This window comes from Hemiscyllium ocellatum, chromosome 5 (genome assembly GCF_020745735.1).
Source record: "Hemiscyllium ocellatum isolate sHemOce1 chromosome 5, sHemOce1.pat.X.cur, whole genome shotgun sequence".
Classification (NCBI taxonomy): Eukaryota; Metazoa; Chordata; class Chondrichthyes; order Orectolobiformes; family Hemiscylliidae; genus Hemiscyllium; species Hemiscyllium ocellatum.
Window position 1 is genome coordinate 114,776,597 of NC_083405.1, and position 27,107 is coordinate 114,803,703.

General features: G+C 40.0%; 1 protein-coding gene across 2 annotated transcripts in view; it reads left to right on the forward strand.

Annotated features, from left to right (window-relative positions):
• Positions 1-27,107, forward strand: part of LOC132815831 (extended synaptotagmin-2-A-like) — a 219,472-nt gene that overhangs the window by 112,199 nt on the left and 80,166 nt on the right. For both annotated transcript variants that reach the window (XM_060825118.1, XM_060825119.1), the window contains exon 7: positions 26,859-26,914. In XM_060825118.1, the coding sequence (XP_060681101.1) occupies positions 26,859-26,914 (56 nt within the window). The remainder of the gene's footprint in view (positions 1-26,858; positions 26,915-27,107) is intronic.

A 27,107-nucleotide genomic window follows, 5' to 3' on the forward strand; every position in this document is an offset into this window, starting at 1 on the left:
AAGATAAATGGGTTTGTTGCACAGATTGAAATTGGCAGGCACAATGTTGTGGGTATCATTTGAGATATGGCTGCAAGAGGATCAGAGCTGGGAACCAAATATGTAAGGATAATTTGTGACGCACAGCAGTAATTCATCCTAAGAAAGGAGATACCTAGCAAGGGACGGATGACCAGGGAGGTCGGGGACAGCATAAAAGCAAAAGAAAAAGCATACAGTGTAGTTAAGATTAGAGGAAAGCATTTAAAAACCAACAAAAGATAACTGTGAAAGCAATAGGGGAGAGAAGCATCTCAGTCATGATCAAATGGTGCATCAAACCTGATGGGCCAAATGGCCTTATTCTGCTCCAAGTCTTACAGCCTTTGTCTCCTGCAGCACCAGCTATTCCAGTGAATATCCCTTACAAATTGCTAACCTTCTTTCTGAATAAATTTTTTGTAAATGATTTTTATTTGTTACTGTTATTGCTAACATCCAAAGTCAGGGCATAAACAAAATTTAAAAACAATACACCATTTACAATACTGAATTAAACTAATGATTTGTATTTTGTCTCCCTCAGTGCCTTCACTTTTGTTATTTAATGGTTTCAGACCAAAGCCCTGGGTGTTGACTTCTATGTTTGCAAATCTGCAAATTGTGTAGTTTGAGTGGGCCTGATATTCCAGGTACCCATAAAATCAGTTTTATGGGTGGCACATGCTACTTTCGCTTCTAGCAATTTATATGCAGATCAATTTCAAATTGCTTGAAACAAAGGTTGGGAATGAAATTCGACAGCTTTGCCACATAAAGTAGTATTTTTGAAAAGGAACTAACTGTGAGCGTATTATAAATGTTGGTGTATTAGTTATACTCCTGCAATGGTTTCCTTTGCATTCATGCAATTTAACATTGCTGAGCGAAGAAATTAAGAAGGAGATAAAACGCCTTTTTAAAAAATTGCTGCCTATGTTTTGAAAAAGCTGTATTTTGAAACTAACATTTATCTCACTTGTGAATTATTTTACTGTTTAGAATAGCTAATGCCTATACGTATTTTCAATCAACCTGTCCAACCTGTTATGACCTAATTCCAGAGTAGGTGGGGCAGATTTTCTAACAGTTGATATTTGTGGCACATGTGCATTTTTCCACTACAGCTGACATGAGAGGAAATGAGAATAAAAGAGAAGAAAAACAGAAATAATACACGTTAGCTAAGGAGGTGCGGCGAGAGAAAAATCATCTTAGATTAATTTGCAATATCATGAGAGGTCCACTGCTGAGAGTTCTAGTTGTTTTTGAAACATCTTGACATCATACCTGAAGCAGTGGAAAAAAAACTCATGTTTTTGGATCATTCCTGCTCATTTCAGAGTTTCACAGCCGACGACATATTTAGAAATGTTGCTGTTACTTATGCAAAGCTGCACCTAATTTGCACACTGTATAAACTTAATGTTAATTAGGGACTAACTACTTCATTTGCTTATGCTTTTGTTTGGCTCGAATAGACTTTCTGCACTTCTTCAACAATGTATGAGGTAAAATCTAGTAGAGGAATCCAATCAGGTTTTGCTTACTCCTCCAAAAGAGATTATCTCAGGCAAAGCAGCACCCACTGGTTTACTGCACTGATTATAAATTGTGATGAACAGATGAAACTTGAACTTATAATCTTCTGACCCTTAAGGTAAAAATGTTTTCATTGACCTGTTTGTTTCTGTAGGACCTTTTCTAAATCGGTAGTGTCCCTACCTCTGATCTGAAAGGCCTAGATTCAGGTCTTCCATGTTCTATAGGCATGACATAACATGTCTGTAAACAGATTGATGAAAACGATCTGTAAATCTCGATTGGTTGTGAGGGCCTATGTTCTGGATTGAGTAGAAACAACCAAATACAAACACTGAATATTCTCTCACCACTTATGGTGTCAGAAAATGTTTATCAGGCATCTGATAGTATCAATGTCATCACTTGATATATTGGACTCCTCAAGTCCCAATTTTTGCAATTAATCATACACAGACAAATTTGGAGATGGTTTTTGCTGAAGTATATCAAAGTCATATTGGAACCATGCATTTCCTCATGAAGGGCTTTTGCCCGAAACATTGATTTTCCTGCTCCTCAGATGCTGCCTGACCTGCTGTGTTTTTCCAACGCCACACTCTCGACTCTAATCTCCAGCATCTGTAGTCTTCACTTCCGCTTAATCATATTGGAACTATGTCAGCATAGGTGTGCTTTTCTCCTTATTTATACCAGTCCTGTTCTGCAAACTTTAATCTGGATGGGTGCCACCCAGAAAATTCTCTGCTTGAAGATAACAAAATGTCAGCTTAGATCTATTTCACTGCATTTGAGGTTTTTTTGTCATTCCCAAAGTAATTTGGGTGACATCTTTCTACGTTAAAGGTGCAATATGAACACACATTGTTGAACAGCATTAATTCGTCTTCTGTCATTTTAAATTATAAAAGTGTACAATTAAATTGAGTTTTTATTTTTCCTGTATAAGTGGGTAGTAGCTGAAAACTATCTGATGCATTTTAATATCCTGATACCATACACATTAAATAAATGGAAGCATCATGCATCCTTTTAATTTGGCAAGTTGGTGTTATAAACACCAAAGCCAACGCCAAAGTCAACATAATGAATAGCTAACCAATATTTCTTAATTATTCATATACTGAGATTGGTCCATGAACATAGACACCTTCATAACTGATGGTTCATAATATTGCGAGAGCAGCATTAGTTTCTATAAATGGACTGGTTAAAGAAAGTGAATCAGTCATTCCCATTAAATAAACTGATGGCACTAAATTGCAGTGATTTACTTTGCTTTTCCAGGGTCTCAGAGCAGGATGGTGGCAGAATGCCATGGGACTGTAAAAGCTTTTGAGTGCTGAGTCATGGGAAAGGAGAGTGAATGCTTTGCAGATGTTAAGTGTTTTATTGCTGGCACTTAAGCTGGATTTTTCTTGAACTAATTGGGTACTACATTGGGCAATGTAACAAGGTCATTGTAAGAAAGCTGGAATTTTTAAAGAAACAGCTGATGTTTGAATAACTTGTAGAGCCAAAATAAGAACAATTCTTCATGTTCACAGGGTAGTTGGAAAGTGATGCACTGTCCAAAGTTTACATTAACTTGTTACCCCAAAGGATTGCTGTTCAGTCAATGGGCCTCAGTGAGTGATATCACATCTTATGGGTTTCTTAGTTGAAGACTTCAGGAAAGTTGTAGTATTCTGGTTAGAAGCAATGATAAGGCCAATGTATTAAATATTTTTGAGCACTTTCTTTCTTTTTTGTTGAAACAGTTGTAAGTAAATGATTTTTTTATGCTGAGGCCTTCTTGTAGCCAAGTATGCATTCTTTGATGTAAAATACACAGCTGTGATCATTTTTACGAAGTGAGTCATAAAGTCAAACTTCTGGTCACCCGGAAGGAATAATTGAATAAACTTGTTGTGTTCAGAGTATTTTACTTACGAGAAAACTATTAATTAGCCTTGAGAGCAGTTCAGTGTCAATCATATTGCTGTGGGTCTCAAGTCACATATCAGACCTGGTAAGGACAGCACTTTCCTTCCCCAGAAGGATATTAGTGCGCTAGATGGGTTTTTCCTGACAATTGGCAATGGATTCATGGTCACCATTAGACTCTTGATTCCACAATGTTTGCATTGAATTCAAATTCTGCCACCTGTCATGGCGGGATTTGAACCCAGATCCCCTGAACATTATTTTGGTCTCTGGATTAATAGTCTTGTGATAATACCATTCAGCCAACGCCTCCCCAGACCTCCCCTGATCTGGCCTATAAATAAATTCTTGGTGCAGTAAAGATTGTCTGAAATTCTGTTGATGTTAAATTTTAGTTTTCAATATTAATACTTGCATCTATGACACACCAGCATTGCAATGCTCAACCAAACTAAAGGATCCATTATTTATAATTTACCTGATGTGTAGAAAGGTAATTAGCTGGGGACGGCTAAGTCAGAAAATCCTGTTAAACACTCAACAGGTCAGTCACTACGTTCATCAGAACTCACCTGAAATGCTTTTTAAAATTCTTAGTATTGTGGTTGTCACTAGTAAGGTCAGTTTTTGTTGTCAATAGCTAATTGCCCTTATAAGAACTAGGAGCAGGAGTAGGCCACCTGGCCCGTTAGCCTGCTCCATCATTCAATAATATAATTGCAAATCTTTTTATGGACTCAGCTCCGCTTACTGCCCACACACCATAACCTTTAATTCCTTTATTGTTCAAAAATCTAGCTACCTTTGCCTTAAAAACATTGAATGAGGTCGCCTCAACTGCTGGGAATTCCACAGATTCACAACCTTTGAACTGAGTGGCTCATTTTAGGCAATTTTAGAGAACAGGCATGTAAACCACAATGCAACAGTATGGTATAGGCCAGATCAGGTGAGGTCTGGGGAGGCGTTGACTCAATGGATTAATAGTCTTGTGATAATACCAGAGACCAAAATAATGTTCAGAGGATCTGGGTTCAAATCCCGCCATGACAGGTGGCAGAATTTGAATTCAATGCAAACATTGTGGAATCAAGAGTCTAATGGTGACCATGAATCTATTGCCAATTGTCAGGAAAAACCCATCGGGCGCACTAATATCCTTCTGGGGAAGGAAAGTGCTGTCCTTACCAGGTCTGATATGTGACTTGAGACCCACAGCAATATGATTGACACTGAACTGCTCTCAAGGCTAATTAAGAAGGAGTAATAAATGCTGGCCTGGCCAGTGATGTCAACATCCTGTGAACTTCTATTTAAGAAAAAGTAAGGGTGCCAGATTTTTTTTCCGAAAGGACATTAGTGAGCCACATATTTTTTTTCAACAATTGATGGTATCTTTATGGTTCCATAACTGGCTGTGATCAGCTTTACATTCCAGAATTGTTATTTGAATTTCATTTGTTCCAGCTGCAGTGGTAGGATTTGAAGTTTCTTCCCAGTACGTTAATTCTGGGTCTCTAAATTTCTAACCCAGTGACATTACCACCGCTCTAGCATACCATTAAGGGGTGGATGCCACCACTTTTGCCCTCCCTGAAGAGAAAACAAGCAGCTTTCCCTGGTTTATCTGTCATCCCACTGCATGGCAACAAGCCTACCCAGAGGCTGTGAAGTTGGGATTAGAGTATTTTTAAAGCAAGAATTGTCTACTTAAGAACTGCAATTGGTAGTGAGGCATAGAATCCTTAGTGTGGAAAGAGGCCATTTGACCTATCAGGTCTGCACCGATCCCCCAAAGAGTATCCAAATCAGACCCGACACTAGCTGTATCCCATAACCCTTCATTTATCATGACTAACCTACCTAGCCTGCACACCACTGAACAATACAGCACAATTTAGCATGGTCAATCCACCTAACCTGCACATCTTGTAATGTGGGAGTTTCACAAAAATTTGGTATTCCAAAAAGGATGCTCACCAACTTTTATAGACGCACCACAGAAGACATTCTATCTGGATGCAGCACCGTTTGGTATGGTAACTGCTTCGCCCAGAATTGTAAGAAACTACAGAGAGTTGTTAATGTAGCCTAGTCTGTTAAGCAAGCCAACCTTCCACCCATTGATTCCATCTACATTACTCACTGTTTCAGAAAACCAGCCAACATCACCAAAGACCACATCCATCCCAGTTTATAATCTTACAACCTCTTCCGTCAGGCAGAAGATTCAAAAGCTTAAATACATGGACCACCAGATTCAAGAACAGCTTCTTCCGTGCTATTATTAGACTTCTGAATGGAGCTCTCAAATTTCAAATCTAATGTTGATCTTGCTTTTTCTGCACCTTCTTTGCAACCATAATTTTATATTCCTAACTCTGTTTTATCATCCTATCATTTTTGTATGATCTGCCTGTACTCCATGGAAGACAAAACTTTTCACTGTACTCAGGTACATGTGACAACAATAAATCAGATCAAATCAAATGGGAGCACCCGGCAGAAACCACGCAGACACAAGGAGAATGTGTAAACTCCACATAAATACTCACCGAAGGCTGGAATTGAACCCACATTCCTGTTGCTGTGAGGCCACCATGCTGCTCCTTAATTGTGCTGGTGGCAGTAAGGTGACAAGGAGTTTGACTGTTTCCTTCCAGATTATTAGTTCTTGTTCCCAACACCACTGCAGAAAGTTTCGGTTAATAATTCGGTCTTTCTGGTTGAGCCAGCTTTTGGAAATTACTGAATATGCTTTATTATTTAAAGCAGCTGTGTTGTTGCAAGACCTCTGCTTTTACATGCACAGTACCAAAGTTGCGAAACAGACTTGAGTTCCTCTACCCTAAATCCCAGTACTTTATGTATATCAGTATTTCTTATAAAGTTGGCATCTGCAATGAGGACAATTAGCTAATTACTGAGAAATCCTACTTACACCTTGCTCAAATCAATGCTTAACCATTCTCGGAACACTTCAAACCTATAGTCTAAAAGACTCCAAACATCCAGTTTTAATTTATGTTGTTTTATTCTGAATTGAAGTCTGCTGTAGGGTACTGAAATTTGGCAAAGGCAGCATTACACAGTGCAGCTTGGCCTTCATTGCTTTCCAGTCTGAGTTGACCTACTGGACCTGATTCATACAGTAGAAATAATTCATACTGCAATGCTTAATGTTGCCATATAAGGTAATGTGAGTTTGTCAGATTGCAGACAGTAACCTCAATTTCCATTTTGCAATCAGACATGAATCTTGATTTTTCTGAGAACACTTCGTATGAGGATGATTAAAGTCTTCAAATGCCAGACGCATTGCTCCATGAGAAACGTTCTTTAGAAATGCCAATAATCCTTCATATCTTTCCCCAGGCTAACCTCCTGAAAAGATGCGTGACATTTTATAAGATCTGTTTATCAGAGGTGCCCTGGTTTAATAATTTCAGGCTAAATGTGAAAATACCCAAAATTGTGTACGCTACTTTGTAAAGGCACTGCAATTTCAATCATTGCACAGTTCTAACATTTGATGTACTTGCCCCTCAGACTACAAACTAATAATCATTTTAACTTTAACCAGGCTACATGAAGACTCAATCACGGAACTGTGTTGACATTGGCTCGATGGTGAAATTCTTGCTTCTCGCCAAAGCACACTGCAGAAACTTGTGCTTATAATAATCACTTCAGTGAAATACTAAGAAAATGCTGCATTATCTAAAGTCTTTGAGGTTAGCCATTGAACTGAGGTCCTTTCTGTCCTTTTGTTAGTTTGTAAAGTTCTCATGTTTTTTTAAGTAGGTGAATTCTTCTAGTGTGACAGGCAAAGTTGATGGGTGTTAGGGTGCATGGGTTGGCACCAAAGTTCTAATAGAGACTATTAGGGACCATGGGGAGTAGTTGGTGGGTGTTGTGAGTAGGCATGAATGGACATAGGACTGGATGGGTGTTGAGAGGCAGGTGTGGGGGAAGAGGTAAGGCTGTGACGCCTGATGTTTAAGGAAGTAACTGGGGGAAAGAGACAAATAATCTGGACTGGCCTTTCATTCAGGCCACCTTGGTAAACATCAACCTCAGTGGCTACCTCTCTTCGGTGTCTGTACCACCGAGTGAAACCGCCTTAATACATGGCTAGCTAGGAAATGTCCCAATTCTGTGCATTCACCACATTAGCAAAAATGTAGATTATAACATCTGGTCACTGCTGCCTGTAGGAATTTGTTGTTTGTAAACTGGCTGGCTTGGTATCTCATATGTTGTAACAATGATACCCCATTTCAAAAAACCACGAAAGGTCCTATGTAAATACAAATTATTTTTAAGGCAGATGTAAATAGTTGAAAATTAACTAGTTACTGATCAGATTGTCTTTGGATACAATGGATGCTGTTGTTGTCATGAAGTTTGAGAAAGACTTGGACAGATTTTTATTCTGAATATTAAAGGGTTATGGACAAAAAAAGGGATTGAGTCATTTAGCCATTTGAGCCTGTTCCGCAATTAAGTTAGATCATAATTCATAAAAGCATACGAATTTGGAGCTGAAGTAGGTCATTCAGTAGGTCTTGGTGCTCCACCAATCAACGTGATCACGACTGAACTGATTAGTCTGCATTCCTGTGAAGAGAAATCAGAATTAATGTTTCGAGTACAGAGTTCAGGAAGGGTCATTGGACCTGAAATATTAACTCTGATTTCTCTTTGCAGATGCGGCCAGTCCTGCTGAGCTTTTCTGTTTTTGCTTCTGTATTTAAAGCATCTGTAGTTCTGTCAGTTTTTTTTCAGTTCATATTCCTGTCTGTCCCCCACCTCTTGCGCTCTCTCGCTCGGCTCTCTCACTCTGCTCTCTCGCTGTTCTTGCTCACGCTCTCTCGCTCGCGCGCTCTCTCTGTCTGTTTGTCTCTTTTCCCCACACACCACCACCCAACTCCATGATCTTTCCACTTGCTTTCAAGAATCTATCTATCTCTACCTTAAAAGTATTCAAAGACTCTGCTTCTATCGCCTTTTGAGGAAGAGAGTTTCAAAGACTAAGACCCATCCGTGAGGAAAGGGGTCTCCTCATCCCTGCATTAAATGGGTAACCATCCTTTTGAAACAGTGACCCTCTAGTTCTGCTTTTGGCAGGGGGCTATAAATTTAGCTTTCTGGACTCTTCCCCTTCCCTACACAGAACCGTGTTGATCCCTCTGACTATACCTATTACCACAGCATTACTTTTTACTGTCTCCCCCCACCCAATTAAATGTATTTTTGTACGACAGTACCAGGGTCAATTAGTCGATGTACTTACAGTCCTCACTCTCATCCAAAAAGCAGAAAACGTAGGTGCAGAGGAGGTTCTGAATGGTCTGATAGTAGGTAACTCTCCAGGGCCAGATAAAATGTATTCAGGGAGGCAAGGGAAAAAATATCAGGGACGCTGACAGTTTCCAATTCCATTTTGGCCACAGGAGACTTGCCAGATGCTGGGCTACAGTTGTTCAAGAAAGGGCAAGGGATAAACTAGCAAGCTATGAGCCAGTCAGCCTGACTTTAGTGGTGGGAAACTATCGGAAGCAAGTCTGAGGTACAGAATTAATCTGCATTTGGTGTTTAATATTTTCTGCCTTAATCTTTTTGAAGATTATTTGGCAAGTTGCTGATTTTGCATCATTGACGCTAAACCTCCATAAAGAGAATTTAATTTATAGAGAGAGATTGGTAGAACCAATTTTTCTCGGAGGATCACGTGACGGCTGTTTGCCCGGTTCGAAGTCCAGGGTGAGTTCCAGTTCTTAGTTTTTCTTTTGTTTTAAAAACTAAAAATTTAAGTTGTAAGTTCCAGTACTTAACTTTTTTTTAACTTTTTAAACTAAAAATTTAAAAATTTTTTTTTAAAAAAAACGCCGGGTAGACCCGGAGGCTTGTGTTGCTAGGTTACCTGGGTGGGGTTTTTTCTCTATTTAAACGTGCAGGCGAGTAACCCGAGGCACTTCGGCAGAAGAGCCTCCCACCCGCCCTCCTCCTCTAACCTAAATAATAAGACCCGTTGCGGCAAGTAGGTAAGTGCTGCGTTTTGCTTGTTTTGGTTTCTTTACATTTAGTTTTTTTTTTAAAGAAAGCTAGCTTTTTAGAGGGATGGCAGTGCAGGCAGTGCAATGTTCCTCTTGCAACATGTATGAGGTGAGGGAAGCCATTAGCGTCCCTGCTGAGTACACTTGCAAGAAGTGCACCCATCTCCAGCTCCTCCAAGCCCGTGTTAGGGAACTGGAGCTGGATTTGGATGAACTGCGGATCATTCAGGAGGCAGAGAGGGTCATAGATCAGAGCTTTAGGGAAGTAGTTACTCCGAAAGTTCAAGATAGATGGGTGACAGTGAGGGGGAGTGGGAGGAGGAAGCCAGTGCAGGGACCCCCTGCGGTCATTCCCCTCAAGAACAAGTATACCGTTTTGGATACTTGTGGGGGGGATGACTTACCAGGGGCAAGCAACGAGGTTCAGGCCTCTGGCACGGAGCCTGGCCCCGTTGCTCAGAAGGGAAGGGTGGAGAAAGGTAGAGCGATAGTTCTTGGGGACTCGATAGTGAGGGGTACAGACAGACGGTTTTGTGGGGGCGACAGTGGCTCACGTTTGGTATGTTGCCTCCCAGGTGCAAGGGTACGTGATGTCGCTGATCGTGTTTTCCGGGTCCTTAAGGGGGAGGGGGAGCAGCCCCAGATCGTGGTCCACGTTGGCACCAACGATATAGGTAGGAAGAGGGGTGAGGATGTCAGACAGGCTTTCAGGGAGCTAGGTTGGAAGCTCAGAGTTAGAACAAACAGAGTTGTAGTCTCTGGTTTGTTACCTGTGCCACGTGATAGAGAGTCGAGGAATAGGGAGAGAGAGCAGTTGAATGCGTGGCTACAGGGATGGTGCAGGAGGGAGGGATTCTGGTTTCTGGACAACTGGGGTTCTTTCTGGGGAAGGTGGGACCTCTATAAACAGGATGGCCTACACCTGAACCTGAGGGGCACCAGTATCCTTGGGGGGAGGTTTGCTAGTGCTCTTTGGGAGGGTTTAAACTAACTCTGCCGGGGCATGGGAACCTGGACTGTAGCTTTAGGGTACAGGACCTTGAGTGTAGGGAGGTTATGAATAATGCAGCGATCTCGAAGGAGGGTGCCTGTAAACAGAAGGGTGGATTGAAGTGTGTATACTTCAATGCCAGAAGTATAAGAAATAAGGTAGGTGAACTTGCAGCGTGGGTTGGTACCTGGGAGTTCGATGTTGTGGCCATTACAGAGACGTGGGTAGAACAGGGACAAGAATGGCTGTTGCAGGTTCCAGGGTTTAAATGTTTTAGTAGGATCAGACATGGGGGTAAAAAAGGGGGAGGTGTGGCATTACTTGTCAAAGATAGTATTACAGCAGTGGAATGGACGATGGAAGAGGACTTGCCATCTGAGGTAGTTTGGGCTGAGGTTAGAAATAGGAAAGGTGAGGTCACCCTGTTAGGTGTTTTCTACAGGCCTCCTAATAGTCCGAGAGAAGTAGTGGATAATATTGCGAGGATGATTCAGGAAAAGAGTGAAGGTAGCAGGGTGGTTGTTGTGGGGGACTTTAACTTCCCAGATATTGACTGGGAGAGCTATAGCTCGAGTTCATTAGATGGGTCGGTGTTTGTCCAACGTGTGCAGGAGGGTTTCCTGACACAATATGTAGACAGGCCAACAAGAGGTGAGGCTATACTGGATTTGGTTCTAGGTAATGAACCAGGCCAGGTGTTAGACTTGGAGGTAAGTGAGCACTTCGGGGACAGTGACCACAACTCGGTGACTTTTACTTTAGTGATGGAGAGGGATAAGTGTGCGCCGCAGGGCAAGAGTTATAGCTGGGGGCAGGGAAATTATGATGCAGTGAGGCATGACTTAGGATGTGTGGATTGGAAAAACAGGCTTCAAGAGAAGAACACTAATGAGATGTGGGGATTGTTCAAGAAGCAGCTACTACGTGTCCTCGATAAGTATGTACCAGTCAGGCATGGTGTAAAGGGCCTTGTGAGGCAGCCGTGGTTTAATAAGGAATTGGAATCCCTTGTGAAAGGGAAGAAGGCGGCATATGTAAAGATGAGGCGTGAAGGTTCAGTTGGGGCGATAGAGAGTTATAAGGTAGCCAGGAAGGATCTAAAGAGAGCTAAGAGAAGCGAGAAGGGGACATGAAAAGTCTTTAGCTGGTAGGATTAGGGAAAACCCAAAGGCTTTCTATAGGTATGTCAGGAATAAAAGGATGACTAGGGTAGGTATCGGTCCAGTCAAGGATAGTAGTGGGAAGTTGTGTGTGGAGGCGGAGGAGATTGGAGAGACACTAAATCAATACTTTTCATCAGTATTCACTCAGGAACAGGACACTGTTGCTGACGTGAATATGGAGTCACAAATGATTAGAATGGATGGCCTGGAAATATGCAGGGAAGAGGTTCTGGGAATATTGGAGAGGATGAAAATAGATAAGTCTCCTGGGCCTGATGGCATGTACCCTAGGATCCTATGGGAAGCTAGGGAGGAGATAGCAGAGCCATTGGCCTGGATTTTTATGTCGTCATTGTCAACGGGAATAGTACCAGAGGACTGGAGGATAGCGAATGTGGTCCCCTTGTTCAAGAAAGGGAGTAGGGATAGCCCTAGTAACTATAGGCCAGTGAGTCTGACTTCAGTGGTGGGCAAAGTCTTGGAGAGAATGGTAAGGGATAAGATTTATGAACATCTGGATAGGAATAACGTGATCAAGGATAGCCAGCATGGTTTTGTGAAGGGCAGGTCGTGCCTCACAAACCTTATTGAGTTCTTTGAGAAGGTGACTAAGGAAGTGGACGAGGGTAAAGCAGTAGATGTTGTGTATATGGATTTTAGTAAGGCATTCGATAAGGTTCCCCATGGTAGGCTAATGCTAAAACTACGGAGGTATGGCATTGAGGATACATTAGAGGATTGGATTAGGAATTGACTGGCTGGAAGGAGACAGAGGGTAGTAGTTGATGGACTAAGTTCATCTTGGAGTGCAGTTACTAGCGGTGTACCACAAGGATCTGTTTTGGGACCATTGCTTTTTGTTATCTTTATAAATGATCTAGAGGAAGGGCTTGAAAGCTGGGTAAGCAAGTTTGCGGATGACACAAAAGTTGGTGGAGTTGTGGATAGTGAGGAAGGAAGTGGTAGGTTACAGCGGGATATAGATAAGTTGCAGAGCTGGGCAGAAAGGTGGCAAATGGAATTCAATGTAGCTAAGTGTGAAGTCATTCACTTTGGTAGGAGTAACAAGAAGATGGATTACTGGGCTAATGGTAGGCTACTTGGTAGTGTGGATGAGCAGAGGGATCTTGGTGTCCATGTACACAGATCTCTGAAAGTTGCCATCCAGGTAAATAGTGCTGTGAGGAAGGCATATGGTGTACTGGGCTTTATTGGTAGAGGAATTGAGTTCCGGAGTCCTGAGGTCATGTTGCAACTGTATAAGACTCTGGTGCGGCCTCATCTGGAGTATTGTGTGCAGTTTTGGTCGCCATACTATAGGAAGGATGTGGAGGCATTGGAACGAGTGCAGAGGAGGTTTACCAGGATGTTGCCTGGAATGGTAGGAAAATCTTATGAGGAAAGGCTGAGGCACTTGGGGCTGTTCTCATTGGAGAAGAGAAGGTTTAGGGGAGATTTGATAGAGGTGTATAAGATGATTAGGGGTTTAGATAGGGTCGACACTGAGAACCTTTTACCGCAAATGGAGTCAGGTGTTACTAGGGGACACAGCTTTAAATTAAGGGGTGGTAGATATAGGACAGATGTTAGGGGTAGATTCTTTACACAGCGGGTTGTGAGTTCATGGAATGCCCTGCCAGTAGCAGTGGTGAACTCTCCTTCTTTATGGTCATTTAAGCGGGCATTGGATAGGCATTTGGAAGTTATTGGGCTAGTGTAGGTTAGGTAGGATTCGGTCGGCGCAACATCGAGGGCCGAAGGGCCTGTACTGCGCTGTATCTTTCTATGTTCTAACCTGTGAATTTCACACAGTTCATGAAATGTCTCAGTTTGCACATAAACAGCTGTGCCAAGTTTGTATGTTGTGCCCTAGATTTCATTGAACAAAATACCTAATCTTAAATATTTCACAATCTGCACAGTAGAGTCAAAGAGATGTACAGCATGGAAACAGACCCTTCGGTATCCAACCCATCCATGCCGACCAGATATCCCAACCCAATCTAGTCCCACCTGCCAGCACCTGGCCCATATCCCTCCAAACCCTCCCTATTCATACCCATCCAAATGCCTCAAATGTTGCAATTGTACCAGCCTCCACCACATCCTCTGGCAGCTCATTCCATACGCGTACCACACTCTGCGTGGAAAAAGTTGCCCCGTAGGCCTCTTTTATACCTTCCCCTCTCACCCTGAACCTACGCCTCTAGTTCTGGACTCCCCGACCCAAGAGAAAAGACTTTGTCCACTTATCCTATCCATCCCCCTCATAATTTTGTAAACCTCCATACGGTCACCCCTCAGCCTCCGACGCTTCAGGGAAAACAGCCTCAGCTTGTTCACTCTCTCCCTGTAGCTCAGATCCTCCAACCCTGGCAGCATCCTTGTAAACCTTTTCTGAACCCTTTCAAGTTTCACAACATCTTTCCGATAAGAAGGAAACCAGAATTGCACGCAATATTCTAACAGTGGCCTAACCAATGTCCTGTACAGCCGCAACATGACCTCCCAACTCCTGTACTCAATACTCTGACCAATAAAGGAAAGCATACCAAATGCTTCTTCACTATCCCTTTCTCCCTGGGACTCCACTTTCAAGGAGCTATGAACTTGCACTCCAAGGTCTCTTTGTTCAGCAACACTCCCTTACCATTAAGTGGATAAGTCCTGCTAAGATTTGCTTTCCCAAAATGCAGCACCTCGCATTTATCTGAATTAAACTCAATCTGCCACTTCTCAGCCCATTGGCCCATCTAGTCCAGATCCTGTTGTAATCTGAGGTAACCCTCTTCTCTGTCCACTACACCTCCAATTTTGGTGTCATCTGCAAACTTACTAACTATACCTCTTTTATGCTCGCATCCAAATCATTTATGTAAATGACAAAAAGTAGAGGACCCAGCACCAATCCTTGTGGCACTCCAATGGTTGTAGGTCTCCCAGTCTGAAAAACAAGCCTCCATCACCACCATCTGTCTTCTATCTTTGAGCCAGTTCTGTATCCAAATGGCTAGTTCTCCCTGTATTCCATGAGATTTAACCTTGCTAATCAGTCTCCCATAGGGAACCTTGTCGAACGCCTTACTGAAGTCCAAAAAAAATCACATCTACTGCTCTGCCCTCGTCAATCATCTTTGTTACTTCTTCAAAAAAAGTTTGTGAGACATGATTTCCCACACACAAAGCCATGTTAACTATCCCGAATCAGTCCTTTCCTTTCCAAATACATGTACATCCTGTCCCTCAGGATTCCCTCCAACAACTTGCCCATCACTGAGGTCAGGCTCACCAGTCTATAGTTCCCTGGCTTGTCTTCACCGCTTTTCTTAAACATTGGCACTACGTTTGCCAATGTCTAGTCTTCCGGCGCCTCACCTGTGACTATCGATGCTACAAATATCTCAGCAAGTGGCCTAGCAATCACTTCTCTAGCTTCCCACGGAGTTCTCGGATACACATTATCAGGTTCTGGAGATTTATCCACCTTTTAATCATTTCAAGAAATCCAGCACTTCCTCCTCTGTAATCTGGACATTTTGCAAGATGTCACCACCTATTTCCCTACAGTCTATATCTTCCATATCCTTTTCCACAGTAAATACTGATGCAAAATATTCATTTAGTATTTTCCCCATTTTCTGTGACTCCACACAAAGGCCGCCTTGCTGATCTTTGAGGGGCCCTATTCTCTCCCTAGTTACCTTTTTGTCCTTAATATATTTGTAAAACCCTTTGGATTCTCCTTAATTCTACTTGCCAAAGCTATCTCATGTTCCAGTTTTGGCCTCCTAATTTCTCTCTTAAGTATACTCCTACTTTCTTTATACTCTTCTAAGGATTCCCTCAATCGATCCTGTCTATACCTGACATATACTTCCTTCTTTTTCTTAACCAAACCCTCAATTTCTTTAGTCATCCAGCATTCCCTATACCTACCAGCCTTCCCTTTCACCCTGACAGGAATATACTTTCTCTGGATTCTTGTTATCTCATTTCTGAAGGCTTCCCATTTTCCAGCTGTCCCTTTACCTGCGAACATTTGCCTCCAATCAGCTTTCAAAAGTTCTTGCCTAATACCGTCAAAATTGGCCTTTCTCTAATTTTGAACTTCAACTTTTAGACCTGGTCTATCCTTTTCCATCACTATTTTAAAAACTTGTAATTTTAAAATCTTTAATTAAAATTCTTAATTCTTTGCACTAATCCATGCCAAAAAATAAACTCCTGCATGATTTTATTCGTGTGATTTATTTCAAGTGAACTTTAATTTGGCAGCACCAATCTATCTCCTTTATTTTTAACCTCAAAGCCAGATTTAACCCCACATTTCGCGTGAAAAATGCATAGGCTAACTTTGGTGTTCTAGAATGAAGCTGTTGTCTTTCATTTGTTCATCCTTCTGTGGTCAAATTAATATTTATTTTACTGTTATGCAAAGAATACAACATTGAACTAGGCTTGTATAGAAGCATTATTGTGTCTGAGATATGACTGTTACTATAATTTATAATTCCTGAAAGCTTTACTTACCACTACTTTTGCGTGTATGAATCCATGTTGCAGTGCACATTTTATGCCAAGGATCATAATGGCATGCTAGGTTAACCAGAGTAAGCTTTGGGAATATAGGAGAGCATTTCTCCATGCTTTTGTATTATTCAGTTTGCTGATGCAGTTGATCCTGATTTTATTTCTGTTGTAGATTGGCCTTTCAAGCAAGAGAAATATTCCAGCTGATGTCATTAGATACTACTTCAAGGAACATACTAAAGCAATATTCATTATTGTAGTTTCCATAAGTGCAATAACATTATAAAAGTCACGTTCTGCAAAATATCAACTTGGAACAGCTTGTTCCTGTGGGTAGCTATTAGCTGATCATTAATACTCGCAGAATACTTCCTAAATATTTGGGTTATTGAATGTTGGTTTGTTGTGAGTTGCAAATTATTGAGGTGTTTACTCAAATCTGGGAAACTTAATGATGCCATGGCTCTGCATGCGACTCAAAAATCCTATGTATATCCAACACAAATTATTCCAATGCTCATTGCTTCTCTTCACTCAACATTAAGGAGCTGTCAACTCTTGTAAAAGCAGCTAGGAAACAAAGAAATTTTGCAATATTCTTAACTCCAATGAGTGTAGCTTCAACATTTTCATATAAGGAAATCCCTCCATAACTAGGATCTATCCAGTAACCCTTCTCTTGACTGCCTCCCAGGTATAGAGGGGCTATTCTATTTGGAGGAGTTGAAAGGGGTGGGCTTGTACTCATTGAAATTTAGAAGATTGAGAGGCGATCTCATTGAAACACACAGAATTCTTAGGGATTTGAAAAGGTAGATGAGGAAAGATTTTTTTTCCCCCTTTGTGGGAGAGTCTAGGATCAGAGGGCATAATTTCAGGATAAGTAGTCACCCATTTAAGACTAATGAATAGAGTTTTACAATACAGAAGAGGCCATTCGACTAATCGTGACTGTACTGGCTACAGAAAAAGCTACCCAACTCCTCCCATTCTCCAGCTCTATCTCCATACCCCTCTAAATTTATCACTTTCAAATATAAATCCAGCTCTCTTTGGCATCCTCCTCTGGAATTTACTTCTACCACTCTTCCCAGGAATTTCTTCTTTGAGGCTAGTGAATTTATGGAATTCTTTGCTACAGAGGGCTCTGGAGGGTGAGTCGTTAAGTATGTTCAAGGCTAAGATAGACAGATTTTAAATCGGTAAGGGGATTTAGAGTTGTAGGGAAAAGGCAGGAAAGTGGAACTGAAGATTATCAGATCAGCTGCGATCTCAGTGAATAGCAGAACACATAGTTAAGCCGAATGTTTTATGGTCTTATGGTCACTTCCCTCATCCAACTATGGCACCAACACTGATCCATTGTTGCATTCCACTAGTTAATGTTTCATTCCATTGGTGCATCCACAATGCCATTAGAGAGGGATTTCCAGGATTTTGATGTACATTGAAGATGTGAAACACGTGTTGATCACTTTTACTCATCATCTATATCATCAGCTTCTGGTTTGTCCATCATTTTGTGTATGTGCCTCTGATGAGACAGCAAGTTTGTGTTTTATTGCAGCTAAAAGATAGTCATTTTGCGTGGTCTTTCTGAATCAGTGCACAGGTCTCCAGCTTCATCAGCCTTTGTCTTAGTGTGATATGTGCCAGGGGCTTTTTCTGCCAGATGTCTTGCACAATTGAAAGCTGGGCACTTCCTTGGAGCAAGCAGTATGCTGCATGTCTCACAGGTACTAAAATAAAAACAAAGAGCTCAGATGATGGAGGTCTGAATCAAAAACACAAGTGTTGGAGAAACACTACAGATGCTGCCAGACATGCTGAGTTTCTCCAGCACTTGCTTTTTGTTCCCCATGTATTGCTGTGTTTGGATGTTCAATGCATCAACTGTCGAGTGTATTTGGGACCCGTTGACTTCATCGACTTGTGAGGCAGTCTTTGTATGTGCGCCCATCATGCTGGAGATCTTCAGTATAAGTCTTTAGTTTGACTTGCAAATCTTTCTGGAAAGCATCCAGAGGGGTGGATGCAATCACCAACTCAGCAATTCTGTTTACCAGCTCCCCATCTGAAACTTCACACAAATCCCATTTCTCTGCATTTGCTTGGAAAGTGGTTAGTGAATTCTGGAGGCTTCTGCCTCAATTGCATGCATTCCAGTCACTGAATCTAGAGGTTTCATCTGCTGCTGAATTAGTCTTCTAATGTGATCCATATGCTTTGGGTTCTTTTAGCTATTTAGCTGTTAGTCCTATTTGTTAAGTATCTATGGACTTTTAGAAGAATCCCGACAGAGTGGAAACAGGCCAGTTGGCTCAACAAGTCCGCAATGACACTCCGAAGAGTATCCCACCCAGGACTATTCCCCTACCCCAGTACTCTACATTTCCCCTGACTAATGTACATAGCCTACACGTCCCTGAATACTGTGGGCAATTTAGTGTGGTCAATTCACCTAACCTGCACATCTTTGGACTGTGGGAGGAAACTGGAGCACCGAGAGGAAACCCACAGAGACACAGGGAGAATGTGCAAACTCCACACTTTTGCTCGAGACTGGAATCAAACTCAGGTCCCTGGTGCTGAGGCAGCAGTCCTAACCACTCAGCCACACCAATTGCGATGCAAAGTTTAATGATTTGCTTTTCTGAATTAGATCCACCCAAATCTGAAGGCGTTTACACTGTTAGAGTATTTTAAATTCTGTTAGAAGGTGTGCAACTCCCAAGATAAACTACTGTAATTTGCTGAAATTCTGATATTTTTTGGCCTTCCTTTGCTTGCTGCCAATTCAGCACGCACTCTGATCTCTTGTCTTTCTAAAGTGAATTAAACTGGCTTCCCAATTGTAATTTCTCTGCTTAATGATCAAATTAGGTTTTTAAAACTCTCCACTCTAACAAAGACACTGAGTGTCATGTCATGCACATGAGCATAATTTAAGATGACCAACCATGTGTTTCACCTGTAAGTTAACTGATTTGCTGACTATTTAAGCATGGAACTTCTCATTAGCATGGTATTTTATGTTGGTGTTCACCAAGTCATGTTATAATCTCATAATCCGTGGTTAACTATGTGGGTTAATTTAGCTGATGCTACAGCAAACCAACTTATTCCTGTGGTGTGTGCAATTTGCAGACCTCAAGCAGACTAACTGTCTGACAGCGCCACAACATTGTATCCACATGCTATGTAGAGTGCTTTAAAAATGAGCTCTGTCAATAGCAAGGCACATATGCAATACTGATATTCAGTTGATTTTCTACACCGTTTACTTTCGGAATGCTATGTTGTCAAATATCCTGCCTTTTCATTGCACTTATCTTTTTTTAATTTACTTCACTTTTTTGAAGTCAACACCACACCAAGCCACCCAACCTTTCCCTTAGTCCTTTTCACTGATGGATAATGTTGATTTTATGTTTATAATCATCTCTTTACTATACGCATCTTGATAGATTGTTTGATTTGTAACAAAGGAGATAAATTTGTCATAATGTGCTTGGAATGAGTTATAACATTTCAAAGAAAGCTGCTGGTTCACTTTATAAATGAAAAATTAATTCACTATTAAATATATTTTTCATCAAAACTTTGATCTAAAGTTTAACCCCTGGAATATTAACAAGGTCGGCAGCATTTATGGGGAGAGGTACCAATCTTAATGTTTTCGGTTAACATTCTGATGAATGGCCCTGTGAAAGGAAATCATGTATTAATTATTCAAGGATTTTTTTGGGAATTATCCCAAGTCCGTTTGTTAAAGGAAATTGAGTCGCAAAAGTTAATTGCTTTTGTCTTGTTTGCAAGAGGTTTTAAATAGCTTTTGGTCTTTATTATTGCCAATAACTTTGTGACCATGAAGGAAGAAGCTGGCTGATAAAAATAACATACTTCCAGTTGCCCATTTCTTCACGTAATGATCAAATCAATGCTTTTACTTGAACTGTAAATGTTAATGATGAAATTTTATGTTCTTTGACATTTTTTCCATGATGTTGTAATCCCAAGATATTGGTCAGAATTTTCTTGGATTCTAAGGGGGAAGTGGGTTGGAGGGCACAAAATGCAGGTATGGAATTTGTCAGATAGGAAACCTAAAGTTTTCATGCTGAATCCAGATTATCACAATGACAGCCGACATGATGGGAGGACATTGCCTATAGGTAGGGTAGAAAGGTAATTTAAGGGTCGAGAGTGTAGTGCTGGAAAAGCACGACTGCTCTGGCAGCATCTGATGAGCAGGAGAATGAAAGTTTCGAACATAAGGAATGCAATCCTCACTTTCTCCCAGGAAGGTTATTAAGATCATTAGTTGGCTAATTGAGAACAATTTCACAGGGATTTTGATTCTGCAAACAATACATAGAAGCACTCAACTTCAGTTTTATATTTTTAAATAACTCGTGTTTAATTTCATTGTTGACCACAAAAAGTAGCACCACCTGAAAACTTCTACTGACCTGTGATTTTTGCTATGAATGTGACCGAACCTCTGCTAATGTGAGCCGAATGCTAATGTGATGTAAAGGATACTTTGTACTTCTGCGACTTTTCGATCGTTTGCTGAAAATTGGAAGTTGTGGTATCTTGGTGTTTTTAGTCGTCTTTGAGTGATTTTCATCTTTTGCAACACTAGACATTTTTTGTTCCATAGAGCAACAACTAGGATAAACAATCATTCATCAAGGACTCTGGAATTTCTTCAAATTTTAACCACTGCAAGACACATGACATCAATTAAACAACCCCAGCCTCTGGTTAAAATCCAACACTTGGAGGATTCTGGGGATTTCTTTAATTGCTATAATTGATCTTCTTTTGTGCACTAATCATTCTCCCTTTTTAAAATTTATACTTGTGTTTTTGTGTACGTTTAATATCACACTTTAATATTTTTCACTGATTTAGTGAGTAGAAAATTACTCTCACTTCCTTTCAAGAAGTTTTAGTTGTGACCAAAAAAGTTAACCAATTCACCACTCCTCACCTGGTCAAAACATTGTGTTTATACAATGTATCATTGTTGAACTTCTTTTAGATCTGAGTGGCTTGCTTTCCCAATTACAATTAGTGGAACTCCATTAGGTTCTGTCATTTCCAATGCAATGAATGCAAGAATTCTACAAAGAATAGCTTTCTTTGCTACTATTTTCAAATGTGTAGCATTATAAGATTGGATTATTAAGCTGATTTTGGTCTGGGGAAGCAGGAAAACATTGCTTTATTTTTCACAGTCTCGTCTTTGCATATACCCCCAAATTTAGTGGGAAAGGAAGGGTGCACACTACAGACCTCAAAGAAATCTGCCGACACAGCCAAGTCTAATAACGTTTGTGCAGCAGTTATGTTAGCAAGTTGGTAGTAGCCAATCACATTTAAGCATTCGGGTGCAAGATATTAGGAAGCTAAGCATTTAATGTCCTTCAAAAAGGACTCTTATGGAATATTGGTCATCTTCTGGTAAGATGGCAGTGAAGTAAGGCTTCTGAGCCGAGGCGCATCTGCTTTTCTTTTTTCCTCTTTTTTTTCTCTCCTTTTTTTTTCTCTTTTATTTTACTTACCTCTTAAATGAACTCCGTTGTGGAGGGAGCATTCTTCATTGGCAGTAAGTGGGCATAGCAGCACAGACTGGTGATGGCAGCATCAGAGGCAAGTTTGGATACTTGGCGGCTTCTGACAAGGTGGTCCTTGTGCTGACCCTTAGCTGCTGCGCTGCAGGTGACTTTGGGTTCCTGGCAGCATCCGCGTCCAGCGTAGATTCATGGAGGCAGCAGCCAAAGCGAGTTTGTCAGGGTGTCAGAGACTGGGAATCCTCCTTCTCGCAGGAATTCTTACCTGGCCACCAGGCCCTTAACTCATGGTGCAGCACTTAAGAAGGATTGTAAAGTTGAACACTTTCTTCATTTCTTATTTTCTGCCTTGATGTTTCTTTTTTTAGTTTATTTGTGATGACACTGCCCCTTTAACAAGGTTATGTTGTCTTTGTTTTTTTTCAAGGGGCTGTCAAGGCAGAGATCCCAATATGTCTGGAAATAGCTACTTGAAAACAATGGCTGGGGAATGGCCAGTCCTCCTTGTTCAGGTTTTCTTTTCTAGTTTGGTCTGTTTTTAGCAAGCAGTCAAAAACCGCTGGGGACTATGAGAAGCAGATACAGTGAAAAGTGTTTCCATGCTTCAACAGGGATCTTGCCTGAGATTTCTCTCTGAAATCTTTCTTGCCTGTAAGAACCTGTGTTTGAATTTACCATTTGCCAACGGGTGTGTTTATGGGATGTTGCAGGAATTGGAACAGCTTCACTAAGTTGCGATTTCAAGTCATAGAGTCACAGAGGTGTACAGCACGGGAACAGACCCTTCGGTCCAACTCGTCCATGCTGACCAGATGTCCCAACCCAATCTAGTCCCACCTGCCAGCACCAGGCCCATAATCCCTCCAAATCCTTCCTAATCATATACCCATCCAGATGCCTTTTAAATAATGCAATTGTCCTAGTCTCAACCACTTCCTCTGCGATTGAGTTTTTAAGTAAGTTATTTTAAATTCTGTTTTCCTTTGCTTGTGTTTCATCCGTAGTGATAAATTAATTCTGTTTTATTTAAAGCGGACTGATTTGACCAGCTGCATCACTCTTAGAATTTCCACTTTACATGTACCTAAAAATATAAAAGTTTAGGGTCTGTGGTACCTTTAAAATGGTTTGAGGGGGTCTGGCCTGGTTCAAACATATTTTTCTGTATTTTAAGATGGTGCTGGAGATTGGCAACATGATACAGCACTTTTCACTGTATTTTTTAACAAAATACATGTGACAATAAATTAATCAAATAAATAACCCCCCCAGGGCCAAAAGATTTGGGTTCAAGCCCCCCTTGCTCCAGAGATGCATAAAATATCTCAACTGGTTGATTAGAAAAATAATTTACTGTCCTTCCACTGGGGTTCTTGAGGTGCGATAGTGGTGGGCCCTACCTCTGAGCCAGGAAACTCTGGTGCAAGTTCTACCTGCTTTAGGCGTACATAATAACATGTCTGAACAATAAAAATTATTTAACTCAAAATGTCTCTCTATCATTGTGGACATATTGGGCTGAAACCATTAGTTTGTATGCCACATGACCAATGTAATAATATCTTTCTTTTAGATTTTTGATATTAAAGCAATCGATTATAAATTTAAATGAATCTGCGTTTTCTATTATGGTGAAATTTGACATTCCTCAAATAAAGGAGTAGTTTATAAGTTAGCTCATTAACTTACTTACCATCCACCCGAGCTACAAGGCTTCTCAAAAATTGCTAGTAGTAGTAGATTTTTGTGAAGTATTTAGCATGGATCGAGTTGGACCAGCAGTTAAAAACCTAGTTAGACCGCATTCCACAGCTTTTTCAAAGATTTTACAGGAGCCATAACATTTAGAGTGGGAGCTCATATTAATTCTTTTGATTTCTATTGATTGTCATGAGGGGATGTTCCAGTCCAGCAATCTCTGGAGAAGCATAGCATCACTGATGGCAATATGTGTATTTGTCAAAATTCTGCATGAGTATGGAGTCCAGACACTGCTGACTGAGATTGCAAATTTTGCTAATTTTGCTGTCATTGCCACAATAAAATCTGAGTAATTGTTGCAACTAACAACCATAACTTTGCCTGACAGCCTGTAAATCCGATATTTACCTAAAAATTGTTTGCTGACTGCATAAAAGTTTCCAATGAAGCTACTTGTTTACTTCCAGGTATTATTAGAGTTTAATCTGTACTTGCTTTTACTTACCATTGGCAAATTGTTTCATTTCTTCTCATTTCTTACACAATAAAATTATATAAATCAATTGTTCTGTCATTACTATTTTCAGTTCGTTAGTTGTATAAAAAGGATTGGTAAGGTAATGTTGATCATACTCTGTCCTATCTAGTTATAAAAGCTGTTTTAAGAACATAACAACAATTTTTATTTGCTGTTAAACATGTCCATGTTATGTCCAGTTATGCAGCAAATAGGATAACCAGTTTGTTGAAATGCATCCCACCACAGGTTGAGAATTTTCCTCAGTGATAAAACTTCTTGCTTTATTGATTGAGGTGGCCCATAAGATTTTTTTTTAAATGTTCAAGAGAATTTCTGAATACTTGTATTTGTGCTCACAATTTTGAATGTTTGTTTAAAACATGTTTAATTTACTAAAATTCATTGACTCTTGATTGCAGATGGTTGACGCCCCTCAAAAGTGAGATCACCCCACCTCCACTGAGTTGAAAGTAGTCGAGAGACCATGTTTTAAAATCAATTCCCCACCCACTTTTGGAATAATAATATTATTCTACTATTTTTTTTGTTAATTGTGCTAGCTTGGTTAACTGCATCAATGAGCTCACTTATTGCTACATTATGTCATAACAGGGCCTGGAGAGCATCAGTTTGCGAGCTGCACTGATCCATTTTTTTTCTGTACTGCTGCTTTCAGTTCAGTGGCAATTCAAAGACAAAAAAAAATTCTACTTCACATCCTAAAAGATGAAAAGCAGACATCTGTGCTGTTTTGAGCGAGAACAGAAAGTAGTTGTAGCAGCTTGGAAAATGCTGCTCGCTGAGCATGAATATTGTTCGCTACATACCAGTGGATTACAGACAATAAAAGCATTGTAAAACGTGACACCGAAATGAAGCAATACCATCATTTAATGTTTTATATTAACTGAAAAGTGCTGGTACTACCAGCAGTTGTCTGCTTTACTGTTTTGAACTGTGCACCTTTGTGAACATCTGCCCAGCATTGTTTTTGATGCTTTTGTGTTCACTTGCTGAAGCATGACTGGAGACAGTCACCTTGACTGACTTCGTGCAAATACATAAATTTAGGAGTTAATGAGCAATTTAACCAAAGCTGGATTTAAATAAAGCAAGCTTCTCCAGATATTGTCCTTGATGTGAAATGGTTCTCCTTAAATCTTTCACAGCTCTTAAGTGATATGTAACAGGAGTGACGTGCTATATCAGTAATTACACCAGCCATAGATGAAACAGAGAATCCATTCATTGTAATTACTGTACCAAAATGTCAGACCTAGACACTGACCTTCATAGCACATTAATAGAAATCCCAACACTTTAGCTGGAATAACAATGTTACTCCTGAACAAGTCAAATCCCAGTCTGAAATCTGGCTTAATATTTCTTAAATTAAGGAGGTCATCTTTCACTGAAACACAAGTATGCAATGCTGCAGATTAAAAGCAAGTTAAAAGTTGATTACATAAAAAGAAATGAAGATAAAATAGAATAAACCAACATATTTACATGTTTACATATGACACAGTTCGAAAGATTTCAAAACAACAGCCCCATTTATCCCAACAACATTTTAGAGTACTTGAAGCATTTGTTTCTTGAGCAGATGTATAGGTTTAACATAATTTATTTCAGTTCCTGGTTTTCGGAGTTTGGAAGCCTCTGCCTTAATTGGTCACAAAATTGAGTTGAGGCTTTCTTCGCTTCAAATAATTCCTTCAGGATTTCAACCAAACTTCTAGGCTGGAACTTTTAAATTAATACCATTACACTGACACAAGCTATTTCCGAACTTTTCAAAACTAACTCCTTTTCTCCAGGGAAAGTGTTTTTTTACAATAAACTTCAACTAGGATTTCTACCTTTCCAAGCTATTGGTTTTTCCCTTGAGCATAAAAGAAACCGTTCCGGATCCTTCTATATTGAAAGCAAGCTAATATTCAATATTTACTCTATCTGTTTGCACTGACTGTTTAATAAATTCCCATTATCTCACTAACTCTCTCAAATACTGGTTTTAACAAAACATGGTTCCAGAGATGCTGACAAGTTAATCATTAAACCCGTCATACACACCATCTAAAACACACAGGCTATTAGGTCAAAATCTGACATACATTCATATATAAATCACATGCAAGCATCACGTTTCCACACTGTAAGTAATCTAAGTAATCTAATCCACATTTACACTTGCAAATGTAAAATTTATTGATGATTTGCCATCTTTGATTAAAAACAATACATTGAAACAAATTGAAAATGTAATTAACCTTTGAAGTCTTTTTGACACCGTTACTTGTTTAGGTTCTCAATCTATTTAAATTGCAACTTGTACTTAATAAGTACTGTTTCTTTGTTTACTAGTAATTAACTAACTTTTTTAAAAAACCTACAGTAATTAGATCATAATTAATGATACCTGGCATGGATGCATGCATTATGATGATTAAATCATTCAGAATGGTAAACTTAAACCTCTGTATTCAGTGATTTTATGTCCTACAACTTAAATAGTAACAAGTTTTCAAAATCCAGTTTTGCGTTCAGATGGTCAAAAATTGTTCAGTGTATGATTTATGAAACACTTCAACAAAATTGCTGATTTATATTCCTCAGGATTCATTACCTTATCAACGTTTCACACAAACAAGATAAATACCTATGTTAAAATAACAATGGAAGGATTTGAATGCCTATTGAATTAGGTAGTCACATATTAACATCCGATGAATTTAGTGAATTACATTTTCAATCTAATTTGCAGCTTTTTGACACTTTTTGAAAATTATATACTGAAAATAATTCTTTGTTTTTAATCACCAGTTGCTTGAAATTAATTGGACAGGACTGACCAATCTTCTGGATGTCCCTGGTCTGAAGTAAGTATAATGAATGAATGAACAAGCAGGGTCTTGAGAATGAAGGTTACTTTTTTCCAAGAGGCATGGATGTTTGTGAATGGAAACATGCATCTAAACTGAAACACTTTTTGTTTAGTCTATTTTTAAAGTGTGATATGTTTGTAACTGGCTTCCTAAATTCCTTGTTGAGAGGAAAGATTCCAACCATTGC